Source organism: Dichomitus squalens (genome assembly GCF_000275845.1).
Source record: "Dichomitus squalens LYAD-421 SS1 unplaced genomic scaffold DICSQscaffold_4, whole genome shotgun sequence".
Lineage (NCBI taxonomy): Eukaryota > Fungi > Basidiomycota > Agaricomycetes > Polyporales > Polyporaceae > Dichomitus > Dichomitus squalens.
In genome coordinates, this window is record NW_006766886.1 from 1352229 (window position 1) to 1365880 (window position 13652).

General features: G+C 54.5%; 4 protein-coding genes across 4 annotated transcripts; 2 read left to right on the forward strand and 2 right to left on the reverse strand.

The window, feature by feature from the left end:
• Positions 1–1858: 1858 nt before the first annotated feature.
• On the reverse strand, positions 1859–3283 carry DICSQDRAFT_153060 (uncharacterized protein). Its single transcript, XM_007362610.1, has 5 exons — positions 2916–3283; positions 2732–2857; positions 2594–2661; positions 2323–2537; positions 1859–2256 (listed from the first exon to the last, which is right to left on the reverse strand). The coding sequence occupies exons 1-5, from the start codon at positions 2969–2971 to the stop codon at positions 2137–2139; spliced, it is 585 nt and encodes a 194-aa protein (XP_007362672.1). The 5' UTR covers positions 2972–3283; the 3' UTR covers positions 1859–2136.
• A 642-nt stretch (positions 3284–3925) lies between these two features.
• Positions 3926–5385, forward strand: DICSQDRAFT_133591 (peroxisomal enoyl-CoA-hydratase). Its single transcript, XM_007362611.1, has 7 exons — positions 3926–4027; positions 4078–4204; positions 4267–4330; positions 4392–4474; positions 4560–4665; positions 4741–5129; positions 5190–5385. Exons 1-7 carry the CDS (start codon positions 3933–3935, stop codon positions 5229–5231), a joined length of 906 nt encoding a protein of 301 aa, XP_007362673.1. The 5' UTR covers positions 3926–3932; the 3' UTR covers positions 5232–5385.
• A 165-nt stretch (positions 5386–5550) lies between these two features.
• DICSQDRAFT_133592 (cytochrome b5) lies at positions 5551–6628 on the forward strand. Its single transcript, XM_007362612.1, has 3 exons — positions 5551–6076; positions 6129–6306; positions 6386–6628. Exons 1-3 carry the CDS (start codon positions 5609–5611, stop codon positions 6457–6459), a joined length of 720 nt encoding a protein of 239 aa, XP_007362674.1. The 5' UTR covers positions 5551–5608; the 3' UTR covers positions 6460–6628.
• Positions 6629–6931: 303 nt separating this feature from the next.
• Positions 6932–13486, reverse strand: DICSQDRAFT_178439 (uncharacterized protein). Its single transcript, XM_007362613.1, has 12 exons — positions 13251–13486; positions 13172–13189; positions 12952–13111; positions 12786–12876; positions 10974–12682; positions 10665–10911; positions 10387–10609; positions 10081–10332; positions 9105–10006; positions 8824–9033; positions 7407–8765; positions 6932–7351 (listed from the first exon to the last, which is right to left on the reverse strand). The coding sequence occupies exons 1-9, from the start codon at positions 13425–13427 to the stop codon at positions 9983–9985; spliced, it is 2901 nt and encodes a 966-aa protein (XP_007362675.1). The 5' UTR covers positions 13428–13486; the 3' UTR covers positions 6932–7351; positions 7407–8765; positions 8824–9033; positions 9105–9982.
• Between the last annotated feature and the right edge of the window lie 166 nt (positions 13487–13652).

Consider the following 13652-nt stretch of genomic DNA (forward strand, 5'->3'; position numbering starts at 1 on the left):
CAAGCCAGCAGTCACCGCGCAAGGTTCGGAGTTCTCATTAGATGTTCGTTAGATGTGCTTTGAGGTTCCTAACTAGACTATAGACCTTTCGACCGCTAGAAGACTCCCCGCTCTCAATATAACCCTATCTCCATTCACGCTGGCGTGCGAGCCTAATGTCAGATCCGGAACGCCAACGCAACCCTTCTTCTCAACACTTGTATTCATCTCTTGCTACTCGCCTCTCGTCTAGCTGTCATGTTCGCCTCGCTCTCGCCACATTCCGCCCCCTACCGCTCTATAGAAGGAGCTCAAGCTAATCGTCGCTGTGTATCTATGCCCTATTTCCTAACCACGTCTGACTACCAAACGTGTCCCGCGTTCCCCATGTACAAGTTATAGCTATATCCTCCCTCTTTGGCTGGCATCTTATTTATGACATCTTTGTACCTGGGGAACGAGCGTTCATTGCGACTTGCCCAGGGAACCCGGGCTTTGCCCGATAATACGGCCTTGTGGTCCCTCAGTTACAGGATTCGTATCTCGCACTCAGTTTAGTGCCAGAGCGCACTGCATTCATCCTTCTCGCTGACCCATTCTTAACAGAAGAGCTTGAAGGCGCCCTTGGTGGGTTGGGATGAAGCATTTCATGTCTCCGAATCGTCCGAGAACACCACGCGAGTTCGGACACGGCTTCAGACCGTACGCGGCTGTGCGGTACCCGTTGCCTTGGACTTGCATTCTAGCACAAGGCACCAAGCAATCAATCACTAATTACGACGCACATTTACAATTCGGATTGGAGTGGGTGAGCCATCTCGTTCAAATACATGGCGCGTCGTCCGTGAACCAGCATCAGGCTCCTCGATTCGCACATACTAATCACTCTTAGTTTGACATCCGCACTCCAAGTCTGCAGTTGAGCACTGATCTGAAGGACAAGACAAAAGTTCCTGTGGACACGGACCTAGGATGAAACAACCGCGCAGAGAGCGATCCGGACACAAGCTCCAGCTTGTGGCTCTAGTGATGCTACAGAATAGCAAGTAAGCACGTAAGGCAATCTTACGTTTGTTCCTGACGCCATGTTTCGATGGTCCCTCTTGGGTAGTTCATCGCAATTGACAATGGAACTTTTCGGCCAATGAGGGGTAGCGGAAAGGCAGTCGTGTTTGTGACCTTGCCACGACAAGTAGTAATCTGAGATCGGCGATAGCTCTGGAGGTTTACTTTAGGTATGCCAAAGGTCACACACGGAATAGACACGCGACGCAATATCACTGAGATATGCCTCACACGAGGTATACCTCATCATCTGCAGGCTGCTGAGACATAGCTCCAACGGGCACGGCGGGCGAAGACGCACATCTTGCTCCGCAGTTGACGTGGACGTACAACGTCTCCAAGCGACCTCTATACCATGGTGAAAGCGCTTTCCTGACTGGTGTTGGCCATCGCGCTTGTCCCCTAGCCTGTTGAAGTCGTGGTTCGACTTGCGACAATGGAGGACGACAGCCGCAACTACTAGTGCCCGAGATGCTCTGTAATATGAACAGGCTATGGCGGGCTCGAGGCCCTCTCGATCACTTCATCATGGCGCCAGAACCATGAGGAGTACTAGAACCATGAGGAGTACTAGCGGTACGCCAGAAGGAACAAGGCAGTCCGGAGACAGCGGCGTCACAGCGTACCGCGACGCGCACAAGATACCAAGCAACCCACTCACCTCCATTCTGTCCTCCCATTGTCTGATATTGGCACAATTGCGCCTGCGGAGGGTAGTAGATTCATTCATGACACAACGTACCGTCTAGCTTGCTTACTACATGGCGTTGTGAGCCGCAGATCTATCAATGGTGCCCGGCGCTGGCGTCGAGTGGTGAGTGACAAGGATGTGGTGTTCCATCCTTCATGTTCTATCAAATTCAGTACAAATTGAGTGTACGTAGTGCATCACCGAAGGAGCAAACCATAGCAGCGCTACATACGACGAAGACGGGCGTTTCCCTACCCGATCCATTGAACTCGAAACCCCGAAACTTAGATCAGCAATAAGTTAGCCAGAGGGCCGGAGAGTGGTGTCGCGCGTCCCCGAGCGGCATCATGAGGGAGAGAAAAGGCAGTTCTCTAGCCCTGAGCGGCAGCCACTATCGTCACTCAGTACGTATAAACGTGGTGCCGAGCCTGCCGTCCAAACCTGCCACCCAGGCAGGTCCCACAGCCGGCGTTCAGCGCGACGACGAGAAGGACTGCTGTGGCTGCGACGGCCATCCATATCTGAAACAGAAGCACAATATGTCGTAAGCCCGAAACGAAGCCCCGCCGTAAGAAGCAAGTACGTACCGACGGTCCATAAGCGGCCTCGACATGTTGGGCGTGGAAGTGGTCCCTCACTTTCGTGAAGAGGTACACAGAGACCGCAAGCGCTGCGGCAGCGGCTAGGAAGGCTAGCGTGGATACTAGCGCGAACAGGATGTAAGGCCATCTTGGTGGGTGACGGTGGTGTGAGAAGAAGATGGGGAGGAGCGTGAAGGCTCCTAGTAGGGTGAGTCCCGCGGCTGTGCGCGTATGCATGAATTGACATGTATTGTGCAGGAATTAGACCACGACGTACCAACGGGATACAGTACTAATAGCATGGGAAGTGGTTTTATCAAGATATCGTCCAGGTTATATCCAATTCTGCGTTGCGAGGCGCCGTCAGGCTACTGTTGAATGCACGCAATTCTCGAGATATAGAGGATGCACGCACTGCTTGGTACATATGCCTGTCAGTTCTAGGCAAAATCCCACCACCCCAAAGCGAATTCCGCCTGCCGCCTCTGATCGCAGGAAGTAGAACTGCTGTATGAAAGGCGTGGAGAATATTACGAGCACTCTACGTAACGGTCCAATGAGCCTCGCGCATCCTATACCAAGAGATGTAGGCTACGTACAGAAGTACTAGAGCGGCGACAGTCGCCATAAACATGAGCAACGCGGGGCCACACATTGTGAGGTCCTAATGCGCATAGCCTCGCGGAAGCGTCGTTATGAGGTCGTGTAGAGGTGAAGGTCGTAAGCGTTCGTCAGATCCGCGTCGTTGAAAGAGGATACCCCGCCAAGATGCTTCCGCAGTCGTGTTAGTTGACTTTGCCGGAGACGCCGTAAGCCGAGCCTGAGAATGTCAACCTCGAGAAGTAGCGTGAATACAGGTCGTTCCAGAATAAGCAGCCAATACGGTCGTGGGGAGTCCAAGGGTAGTCTCTGGCTTAGAACAGGACCAGGAGACCCAAGATGCAGTTGGTTTGCGCTGAACCGCGTCGAGGACCGCCATCGCGGCGGTCATCAAGAAACAATGTTCGACTTTCCGTCCTCGAAGACGCCCGAGGGTACTCGGCCCGCCTCGGTACTTTGTACCTTGCGGCGGCCCGGATACTGAGAGTGCTTATGTGGCTTAGGGTTTTCAACTCATGCGGTACGCGTCATGTTGACTGGTATCTTCCATTCCAACAAATCACGGACGTTGCTCCAGAGAAAAGTCTGAATTCATAAGCTGCAAGACACTGACAACTGTACTTAGAGCCCAGACACGCTCCAGCTGGTGAAGAAATCGACCGCATCGGAGTCCCTCCCCCGTGATACTTTAACACAGCCACCGGCACCCCACAATACCTACCACGGTGGTCTCCGTGATGAGCCGAAGAACACAGTAGCCTTGAGCCCCTGCGACGTTTCGTTTCCTGGCACTGAGGTATAGTTTTGGCTTTTCTAATCACTGGTACCGTCCATGGCCTACCAGCGGTCACTGACCAACTCTATAGCGGTGACGTATCAGCGATCTTGCGCCGCCGCACGCCCTTCTCCACGTTGCACTTGCTTATCGACCTGAGCTTTTGTGGAGTAAGATTTGTCGCTCATCGTTTTATATCAGGTACTCAGTCACACAGTATTTAACGCGTCAAGCAGTCAAGATGTCTTCGCCTGACTATAGTCAGCAGGGGTTTACAGCGATCCGCGTCGAACTCGACGGTGCGGTCGCTGTTGCGACTCTTTGCCGTGCTAAAGAGTGAGTGTGCCCACATCAATGTTTGTTTGATCTAAAACCATCGCTCCTAGACGCAATACATTCTCTACGGCACTCCACGGTGACCTGATCAAGGCTTACGACCTTTTCGACCGGGACGACCGTGTCCGCGTCGTTGTCCTGACAGCGGAGCCCACAGCTCCGGCGTTCTGTGCTGGGGTTGGTTCATTCGTGTCTGCTATACTTCAAGACGCTTACAACAGCCGACTCCCACGACGCAGGCAGAACTCAGCGGCGGCTGGCTAGGCATGTTCCTCCCCGAGGCCGAGAAGGAGGGAGAGCATGGTGGGTCATTCCCTCCCTTCCTAGTCCACCTGCCGTAAGTCCCATGAACGTCGTGTGATAGCCCACAGGGATGGAGGCGGCCAGGTAACTCTAGCGATCTTCCGCTGCAGGAAGATCACAATTTGTGCTGTCAACGGGCACGCGGTGAGTCTTCATGCAAGTAGGTTCCGCCAAGTTGTGGACCACGCTCATGGGCGATGGGAATGTGGTGCTCTGCGTCGCTTTGCAGGTCGGAGTTGGGGTCACCGCGTTGCAGCTTCCTTGCGACATCCGATTCGTCTGGGGAGGAGCCAAGCTCGCATTTCCGTTCGTCCGGCGCGGAATCGCTCCCGAAGGTGGATTTCGCTGGCATTAGAAGCACACTCTCGTTCTATCGATCCGCACGAGACTGATATGTGGACTTTGGACAGCTGCATCCTCGTACCTTCTCCCGCGGCTCATCGGAAACTCTCGCGCGCTCTCACTCTTCTTGACAGGAGCCACTGTGTCCCCGGACTCACCACTCCTCGCCGGTCTGTACCACAGTGTGTTGCCCACGCGCGAGGAGGTCTTCCCGGCTGCACTCACGCTGGCCAAGGACCTTGCAGTGAACACGTCACAAACTGCTGTTGCGGTCACCAAAGGACTCGTTTGGCGTGGACCCGACAACATCGAGGAGACGCACTTGCTCGACTCACGTGCAATTCGTGTTTTGGGAGCTGCGGGGGATGCTGCCGAAGGCGCACGAGCGTTCAAGGAACGTCGTCTGCCCAAGATGACTGATAAATTGTCGGACCACTTGACACCCTGGATGCCATGGGTGAGTGTCGGAGTACGATTCTGCAGGCCAGTTTCTGATTGCACACGCCGGATCATACAGTGGAGAGAAATCGATGTGAACCATCGCAAGGCGAAGTTGTAGATGCGGGTCATTTTTGCTCCTGGCGTTAGCAGGTTGCAAATCTCAGCCACCACGATGCTTGTATTTCGTTGGAGTGTCAAGCGGGGATATCTATGTACGGTAGTGCTCGTCGCATAGGGCTGGTGCGCCCCGGTGCTAGACTATTGAGTAGTGGTATCAGGAGACCTGGAAATTGCTCAATGGCCCTCTCAAGCGCCGGGGGTGATAAGGGCGTCAAGGCGCTTAATGATTAGCGGTGAAGACGATCAGGGCGCCCAGTCGCTTACATCTCGTATTCATATGCGCCGTCTTTACTTCTACCCAACAGCCCTTGCGGCAGGTTTTGGCCACCTCGTTTCAGCGTTGCGGCTTCTGAGATATCATAGAAGCATCTTTCCATGGCGTCATATCTGAAGAGCTGGCTGTATGCACAGAATCCAGAAGCGACATCTTCAGATATTCCTTCTATCGAGACATCGCCTCCTGCTGTAGAGGAAGACGACGATACCGAGACCGTCCACGGAGAGGACGATGTACCACCGGCGTTTCCAGCAGTCAACAGCGCGCAGAGGGCAGCCTCGGGTTCCGGGACGCAAATCGAGAGTGTTCCTCGGATACTAACGGATTCGCAACTCATGCCCCCACCGCCCGCTCCTTCGCTTGCGGCTCGTCGACCTGGCGTGCCTGGGACGTCTTCCATCGGAAATTCACTCGCTGTCCCTTCTGCTCCCTCTTCGTCCTTGCTTCCGCCACCCACCACGACGAAACCGCCCCCCAAAGTAGCCAAGAGAGCGAAGGTTGCGCTCGCACCGGGCCATGGCCCATTGGACTGGGCCAACCTCAAGAAGTCAGGACAGGATTTGAGGGTGGGTTTCCAAATTGCCACTGAAAGAACTTACTTCTCACGTCAAGGCATAGGGTACAGACACATTACTCCGAGTGACGCCGTCCATGCTCAAGGAACATAGGACCCGAGAAGATGCGTGGTCTGCGTTTAATGGCAAGGTGTACAACATCACGCACTACCTGCCATATCATCCCGGAGGCGAGAAAGAACTCATGCGAGTCGCCGGAAGGGACGGGACCAAGCTATTTGGTACGTTCATTCCGCTTGCATGGCTCCTCGCACCTCCACGCTGGAATGTGCTTATGACCTGTTGTCTCTTGGCGCGCAGCATCGACCCATGCATGGGTGAACTTAGATTACATGTTAGATGAATGCCTTGTGGGCTTCATGGTCTCTGACTGAACGGTAGTACCTACCGTAGCTGGGACACTGGCACTAGTAATGGCACTTGTTGGAGCTTCGTAGGGGGTGATTGCGTATAGATTATCTCGATGTCCGAGCCCCGTGTACATACCATTTCTTCTGATGTGCCCCCTCGGATATCTGGGCACTTAATCTAATGCTAGACGGTGCAGACCCACCTCCCGGAAAGCATGCTTCACCTTTGCGATTAGTCAACGTCGGGCCTCGATACCGGCGCCAGGGTCGAGGATATGGCGCGTGAGAGAGGACGCCTACAAATGACGCTTCTCGACCACACTCCTGCCAGTGCGCCGCGGTCCTGTCGTCCACCTGCTGTCCCTCGACCTTATAAGCCCTAGCCTGCAAGGTTCCCATATTCTGCATTGCTTCCGAGGCGCCAGGCCGTGCTTCCCTGTCTGAAGTCCCTTAACACCACGCACTCACGATGATCTCAAACTCCTTCCCCTGCGATCGCGAGCGCTCCCCCACTCCTCTCTCGCAATGGCAGACGAAAGCGGAGACAGCTGCTGGCAAAGGAAAGAAGCCAATCTATCCCAATCGCTCGTGGGTCCGCGTGCGTGACTCAGACCCGCCGAGCGTGTGTTCCCGGGATGGAGCGGAGAAACCTGCGCTGCTCGCGCGTATGTCCGACACGGGTAAAACAGACAAGCGGTATGACCATGGGCAAAGGGAAAGCGCCGTCAAGGAGGGAGGAGAAGAAGGTGAGGTTTCACAGGTCCTGGGCGAGAAAATGCAAGATGAGCCCTCAGTGCAGACCGTGACCTCTGGCGTACGAATCAAGACCGAGGAATTGCCCGTTACCATCCCCTCGCCCACGCGCAGCGAACACCTTGTCAGAAGGAAGAGGGGATCGCGTTCGACTATCGATGTGGTGAGCATGTCCTGGTCGCCCACCATCAAGCAGACGCACTCAATAAATATACCAGTTCGGGAACCCGACCGACTTTCCTCCTAGCGGGATGCACGACTCGATTATGAATGTGCCAAAGGAAGAGAATGAGTCTGTGGAGAGCACGAAGGATGGAGTCATCGACGTCGACGCCTTTCTCGCTGCTGCGTTGCCACCTCAAACAGACAAGCTATATCTTGTAAACAGTTCTTCTTCCATGTCTCCGACCACCACACACAACACCGTAGGACGACCTCCGGCTGATGTCATCGCCCACGTAGGAGGCATGTCTGCGTCTGTCTCACGGTCGACTTCTTCGCCCGCAGTACCGCCCCTGCGACAGTCCCCACCTCTTTCCCAACGCGTTCTGGATCAATGCCGTGCCATATTGGTTCCACTCGTGGAACGCAACGCGAAGCTGCGTAAACCTGGAGTGGACGAGGAGACGGTGAAGAGACGAGCATACAGGCTTCTTTCGGATAAGCTATGTGCCGACTTCGTGAAACTCGCGAAGCAAGTGCGCGAGCAGATATCCGGGGAGAAGGCGACAGATACGATGCATTCCGTGAAGCGGGTGAGGGAGCCTGGCCCTGACATATCTGTTTCCCCGCCTAAACGTCCGAAATTGGAGTTGCCGACGGAACCGTCCCTAGAAATTGTTACCCCCATGGCGTTGGACGAGGATACTCCCATGGACCAAGATACTGAAGTCCTTCCTCCAGCAGATCATGCCGAAGTTCATGTGCCTGCAGACGTAACTCCTCCGCCCAGTTCTCGGTCTCGGATTGCCTCCCCTTCGAATCCTGATCCTGCGCTGAACAGAGATCGCTATCCGGATATCTCGCCAACTGATCTCCAGCCACATCCGGCAATACCTTTGCCTTTTCCAGCGGCTTCGAGCTCGAGCCTCGGCAGTCCCAGTCCCACCATACCCACTTCACAACCACCTGCGCCAGACGAACCTTCAATGCAAGTGCCATCAGAGATGCCTTCAGATAATCAGTGTACCATCATCATACCTGCAACCTCCAGCCCATTTCTACCTCCGCACTCTCCCCAGACGAGCTCCGTCTCCATCGACCGGGAAGACATCGCTGCTACGCAGGAGGCAGATAACATTGCATCAGACTCATCTCGTCAAGATTCCGAAACCGTTACGCGCATCTTGGATCGAACCCCCGAGGACGAACGAGTGGTACAGGAGCCTGACGACGATATGCACTCTGTACAGAGGCCGAATGACCCACCATCGGAGGACTACCCTCCATGTGTCGTCCCAGGTTTATGGGGGAATGTCAGAGGGCAGCCGTCCGCGCGGATCGAGTCGATGGATTTCTTTGTGGATCATGCCACTGCTGATGCAATTCAACGATGGTCAACCAGACAAAAGTCTATCAGGTCCGTAGACCACACCGTTCCCAGAAGGTCCAGCATGTTGACAGTATTCGATTGACAGTCTCAATGAGCGCCACGTGGCGGTTCATCTACTCTGTCTACCGATCACACCAGCCCAAGCAGTCCTGCAGGACCCAAGACTTTCGCCGGAGGACGTAGCTGCCACCTTATTCGACATCCCATCAGACTGGCCGGAGCCAGGTAAACTCGTCGTGGAGGTCAAGCGCGAAGACAACACCTCTGGGACCGCTTGGTTCACGCATCAGCCTGTGAGTATCGGATCGTTTGCGACCGCGGAGATGATCTCACGAATGTTCTTATATATATGGTTTCTTCGCAGAGTCCATGGACCACACATTTGGATATCACTCTTACCGTCCGACACGGGAAAAACACGCTTGACCTCATCCACCTCGCGCCATTGGCGGACCGTCTATTTGTGCTCCACGCGGCGGAGCCCTCTGAAGACGAGAAGATGGCAGCATATAAGCAAACCCTTATATGGTTGAATCTTGAGAGGGCTCGTCGACGTCCCAAGAGTCCCCGCAGTCCGAAAGGCGTCCCGAGAAAGCCCTCCACATCTCCAGGTGCAGCATCTTCCCGGGCAAGGATGTCGCCTGCAGCGTCTGTCGCAGCCACATGAGTTCACGACGGCTCTATACTGCGTTTCGGTTGGTTCGGGTCTCCGCGGGCACGTCTTCGAATGCTATTGGCAGACCTCGTCCTTTGGATCTTGCTCTTGGAATCTGAGATGCCGATCGATTTGTTGCTGCAACAAGCTGCGCGAGCACGGCATGACGAGACGGCGATGAGCCTGATCATGTATTCGAAAGTCGTACCGCCAAATTTCTAATCTTTTTCGGCTCGGGGCTAAGCGGAAAACTCTCGGAGTTTTTTTTTGGTAGGGCGCGAGAGTGCCAGTGTCCACAGTGGTTCCAAGAGGGCGTGTCGTGAGGACGTACCAGCGCGCTGTCGACCTCGGAGTTTGTTCATGGGGGTACCCCAGCACGCACGGACCTTTGCATCATATAGATTCTTTCATGCAGACATTGCGGGTTGCTATGATACATCACAATATCTTATTCACGCTGATATGCATTATATGAAGTGGACATGACTAGAAATAGCTTGACGAGCACGAAAGCGTGGAGACAGCGAGAAGCGAGCGAGCAGTGGGACTCATCCGGTCCCCGCTTGCAGTACAATACACGGTAGAGGCTACATATTACACCGACTGTATGCCTAAGGCAATCAAGAAACATTCCAGTGACAATTAGACATGCATGCAACCCCTGAGACAACTAGCCGTCACTCACGACGTTCCCGTTTGGGGCGTGAAGCAACCTTGGTGTAGGCAGGTTGAAGCTCCCTAACCCTTCGATCCAATCTTCTAATGCGCGCTCACGTTTCAGGACGGCTTCGACCTCCGCTAATTGTTCCACTGTAGGACGATGAAGCACGACGGCAAATATGCAGTCCGAATGATCTCGGAACTGGAATAAATGAAGAGTGTTGTCGCCAGGATGTACTCCGTGCCCCCCGAGATCAACAGGTCGATGTAATGTGTTCTGGAAGTATGAACATCGGCAAGACAATTACGACAGGAAGTCAAGAGGACCTACAAATCCAAAGGGCGGTGCCACGTTGATACTACGGGGCGGACCGCGTTCTCCGGAGACGTCAAGGACAACATATATAGAGCCATCCTGTGGCCAAGATCTCGGGCATCCGAAACCGACAACATCGATGTCTTCTTGATCAGTGTACGGATCGCCATTGAATGCTTTGGCACATTGCTCGAGAGGGTATGACACAAGTGATACACACATGCTTGCTGAGAGGTCGCTAACAAAGCACAGCCTTCAATACTGGGTCGACACTCCATAACTACGACACGTACCTCGTTGAATTCTCCCGATCGTTCCACCGCGCGATGTGCAGCATCTCCTCGTCAGTGAGAGTAAAATTGAGCTCGACTGGTTCCCGCGGGGAAGTGTGTGAAGGATGGCCGCGCTCAAGGCTGAGCAATCGCACCAGTCTCGACGCGAAGGGAGATGCTTGAGGATCCATCCGGTCCTCCTGTGGTTCGATAGCACTGGTTGATGGGAGGCTAGCATGGACAGGACTTCGTGCAGGAGGTTCAATAGCTATAACGACAAATTCAGTACTAAGCTCATTTTGGTGGATACCACAAAGGCAATGAACCAACCCTTTGTGCCATTCATGTAAGTCGCGTCGCCATTGGAGTGTCCGGGTTCTTCTACACTTGGGGCAGGATGGACAGCGCTGCTATGACCGGCAGGTGTCGAGCTCCCGTCCATAGGTTCCGCCGGTGAATCCACTTGCATCGTGACATCATCCCCAAGAAGTATCTCTCCAGATTGTGCCGTCTCTCCCATGGACACATCTTCCGCTGCTGCAGCTCCTTTCTCTCCTTCTGGCGTATCGGGTGCTGCGGGATCTTGACCGACACTAAGTCGTGGCAGCTCGAGAGCTGCATCTACCTCCATTGCATCAGGAGAAGCGGCAAAGGCTACAGTCTCCTCAAGGACGATGTCCGAAGGGAGATCCACAGGAGCGGACGTATGTACTCGGGCTGCTTCCTGCGGTGAAGCAGCACGTTCCGAGCCCTGTGCGGCTGCAGAAGAAGGCTCAGTAGTCTGCCTGGCATCGCTGATGGGCCCGAAACTCGGCTCTTCTTGAGGCAGTTCTGGAGGTGGAGTCCATGACCTCGATTTGGATTCGGACTCGAGCTGTCCTTCCTCCTTGTTGCTCTTCTTCCCTCTCGAAGGGCGTACAACGGGCAGGTCCTGCAGAGCACCTTCGGTGTCCAGCTTCTCCTTGAGCTGTTCCTCAGTGAGAGGGTGCAGAGGGAGAACCCTCAAGCCTGGCGGGCCCTTCCGTTTCTTCCTCTTCTCCTTCTTGGTTGCTAGAGGGGAAGGCAGGGCCCCGCTGGATGGGGGAGGATCATTCGCAGGCGTGGGTGGGTTTGGCCGCACATCCGTCTCCTCCTTATCGGCAGCGACAACAGGCGGTAGGACTGAAGGCGTTGGACGTCGTGTGAGGGATGGTGGCAGTAATGTAGGACTTTGGGGACGGGAACGTGGCCTGGACTCGACTCGAGCTTCTTGTAAGTCAACGTCGTCGTCTGGCGCCTTCCGCTTCAGATGCGGCTTCACCACAAAACGCAGTGGTACAGAAGGTGATCTGGATTTGGGTGACACGACGTCTTGCAGAGGTACAGATGGCGACCGTGAAGTCTGAGTATCTAGCGTGGCGGTCGAGGGATCGAGGACAGGGACAGCATCAGTTTGTATTGACTGCGGTACCTCCATCGGAGGACTAGCTAATCTCCCCGACATCGGCTCCGTGAGCTGCGCGACAAGTGCGCTGGATGTACCGATGGATGACGTCACTGCCTCCGATGTCGCCCGTGGGGTCGGTGGAAGCGAATCCTGAGCTTGGGTAGAATGTTTGTCTTTGTACCAGTTGAGATCTGCTTCGATGAAGTCATCGAAAGCGAGTTTCTTCTTCTTCACCTTAGGACGCGTGCTATGAGATGTCGCAGTCGCAGTGGTTGGAGATGAAGCCACTGGAGGCACAGGAGCCGCGGGAGCTGCCACCTGGTTCGTCTGAGGCATAGTTGGCGTTGCAGTTCTGGGGGAGGATGATGTCGAAGTGATATCTGAGCTGCCAGAGATTTTAGCGATAAAGGGACTTGGACCGCTGCTTAATAGCTGCAGCGGGTTACTTGTTGTTGGAGGGGTTCCAAAGTTCGTGGTGTGTGCGGGTGGAAGATGTACCGAAGTCTCCTGGGTTGTCAGACCTTGAGTCAACGACAGGGCAGTAGGACCTTCAGAAGTGACGGGGCTGTGTGCGGGGGGCGAGGGCGGAGTTGTTCGAGTCGTAACGGCAGACCTGCAGCACTATTATGAGTTCAATCCGTGACGTAACATGGAAGACGCATGGTGGACGAAATCGCATCGCCGCGTGGCCCGATTTCTGTAGTTCGGATACTCACGGTGTCGTCGAGCCACGGTGGAAGGGCAGTGGCTGCGATAAGAACTCAGCAACATCGTCACATATTGTCTGGAAAATGTCGCGCAGACGCACTTCGATGACGACCAGCGTAGTTATTGTGCGCGTGAGTGGGTGGATGAGCGAAAGAAACTCGTGGGATTACTCACTTTGAAGGTGAGGTTCCGGAAAGAGCGGGTAGAAGGGCGCCACGGTCCGAACAAGTCTCACGAACGGTTCTGCGTAAGGGCGCACACCGTCATTCACCCTGCTGACGTGGAAAGGCAGCTCTGAGTCTTCGCTGTGGCGGCGTACGGTATCATGAGCAGTCTGTAAAAAGTCGGGTAGTCAGATATACTCGCCAGAATGCAATAGTGGTGTAGGACATACCTCCAGCAACTCAACGATCTGTAACGCGAATAGTACACTTGAGAAGCGAGATTTCCGTCGCGTAGCACAAGGAACTCACCGTGGGTCGCGCTCTCGAGTAATATGCTTTATCCACCTTCAGCCAATTGGCTAACTTGTCCGCTGTGGTTGCGAACTCTGCGACGGTACCAGTTTGGAAAGTCCTGAAGAACAGCGGGAAAAGTTGATCATTGATTCTCTCGGCCTTCTTCGTCCTAGGTTGATGTATTGCGGCCATGAACCGAGTTCACGAGAACAGTGAGGCGCGCATGAGCGTGCTGCATGCGGCGTTGGAGGTGGACGCCGGTGAACAGCACGCATACAGTGACACAACGATGCCTCGCCGGCGGCGCCAACTCTCTGGCTTACCAAATCTGAAGGATAGTCTTATCAGATAAAAGACGCTTGGCTATCTAATCTACGGTGACGCGTCACACAGGTCGGTCGTCTTACCCATCTTCGA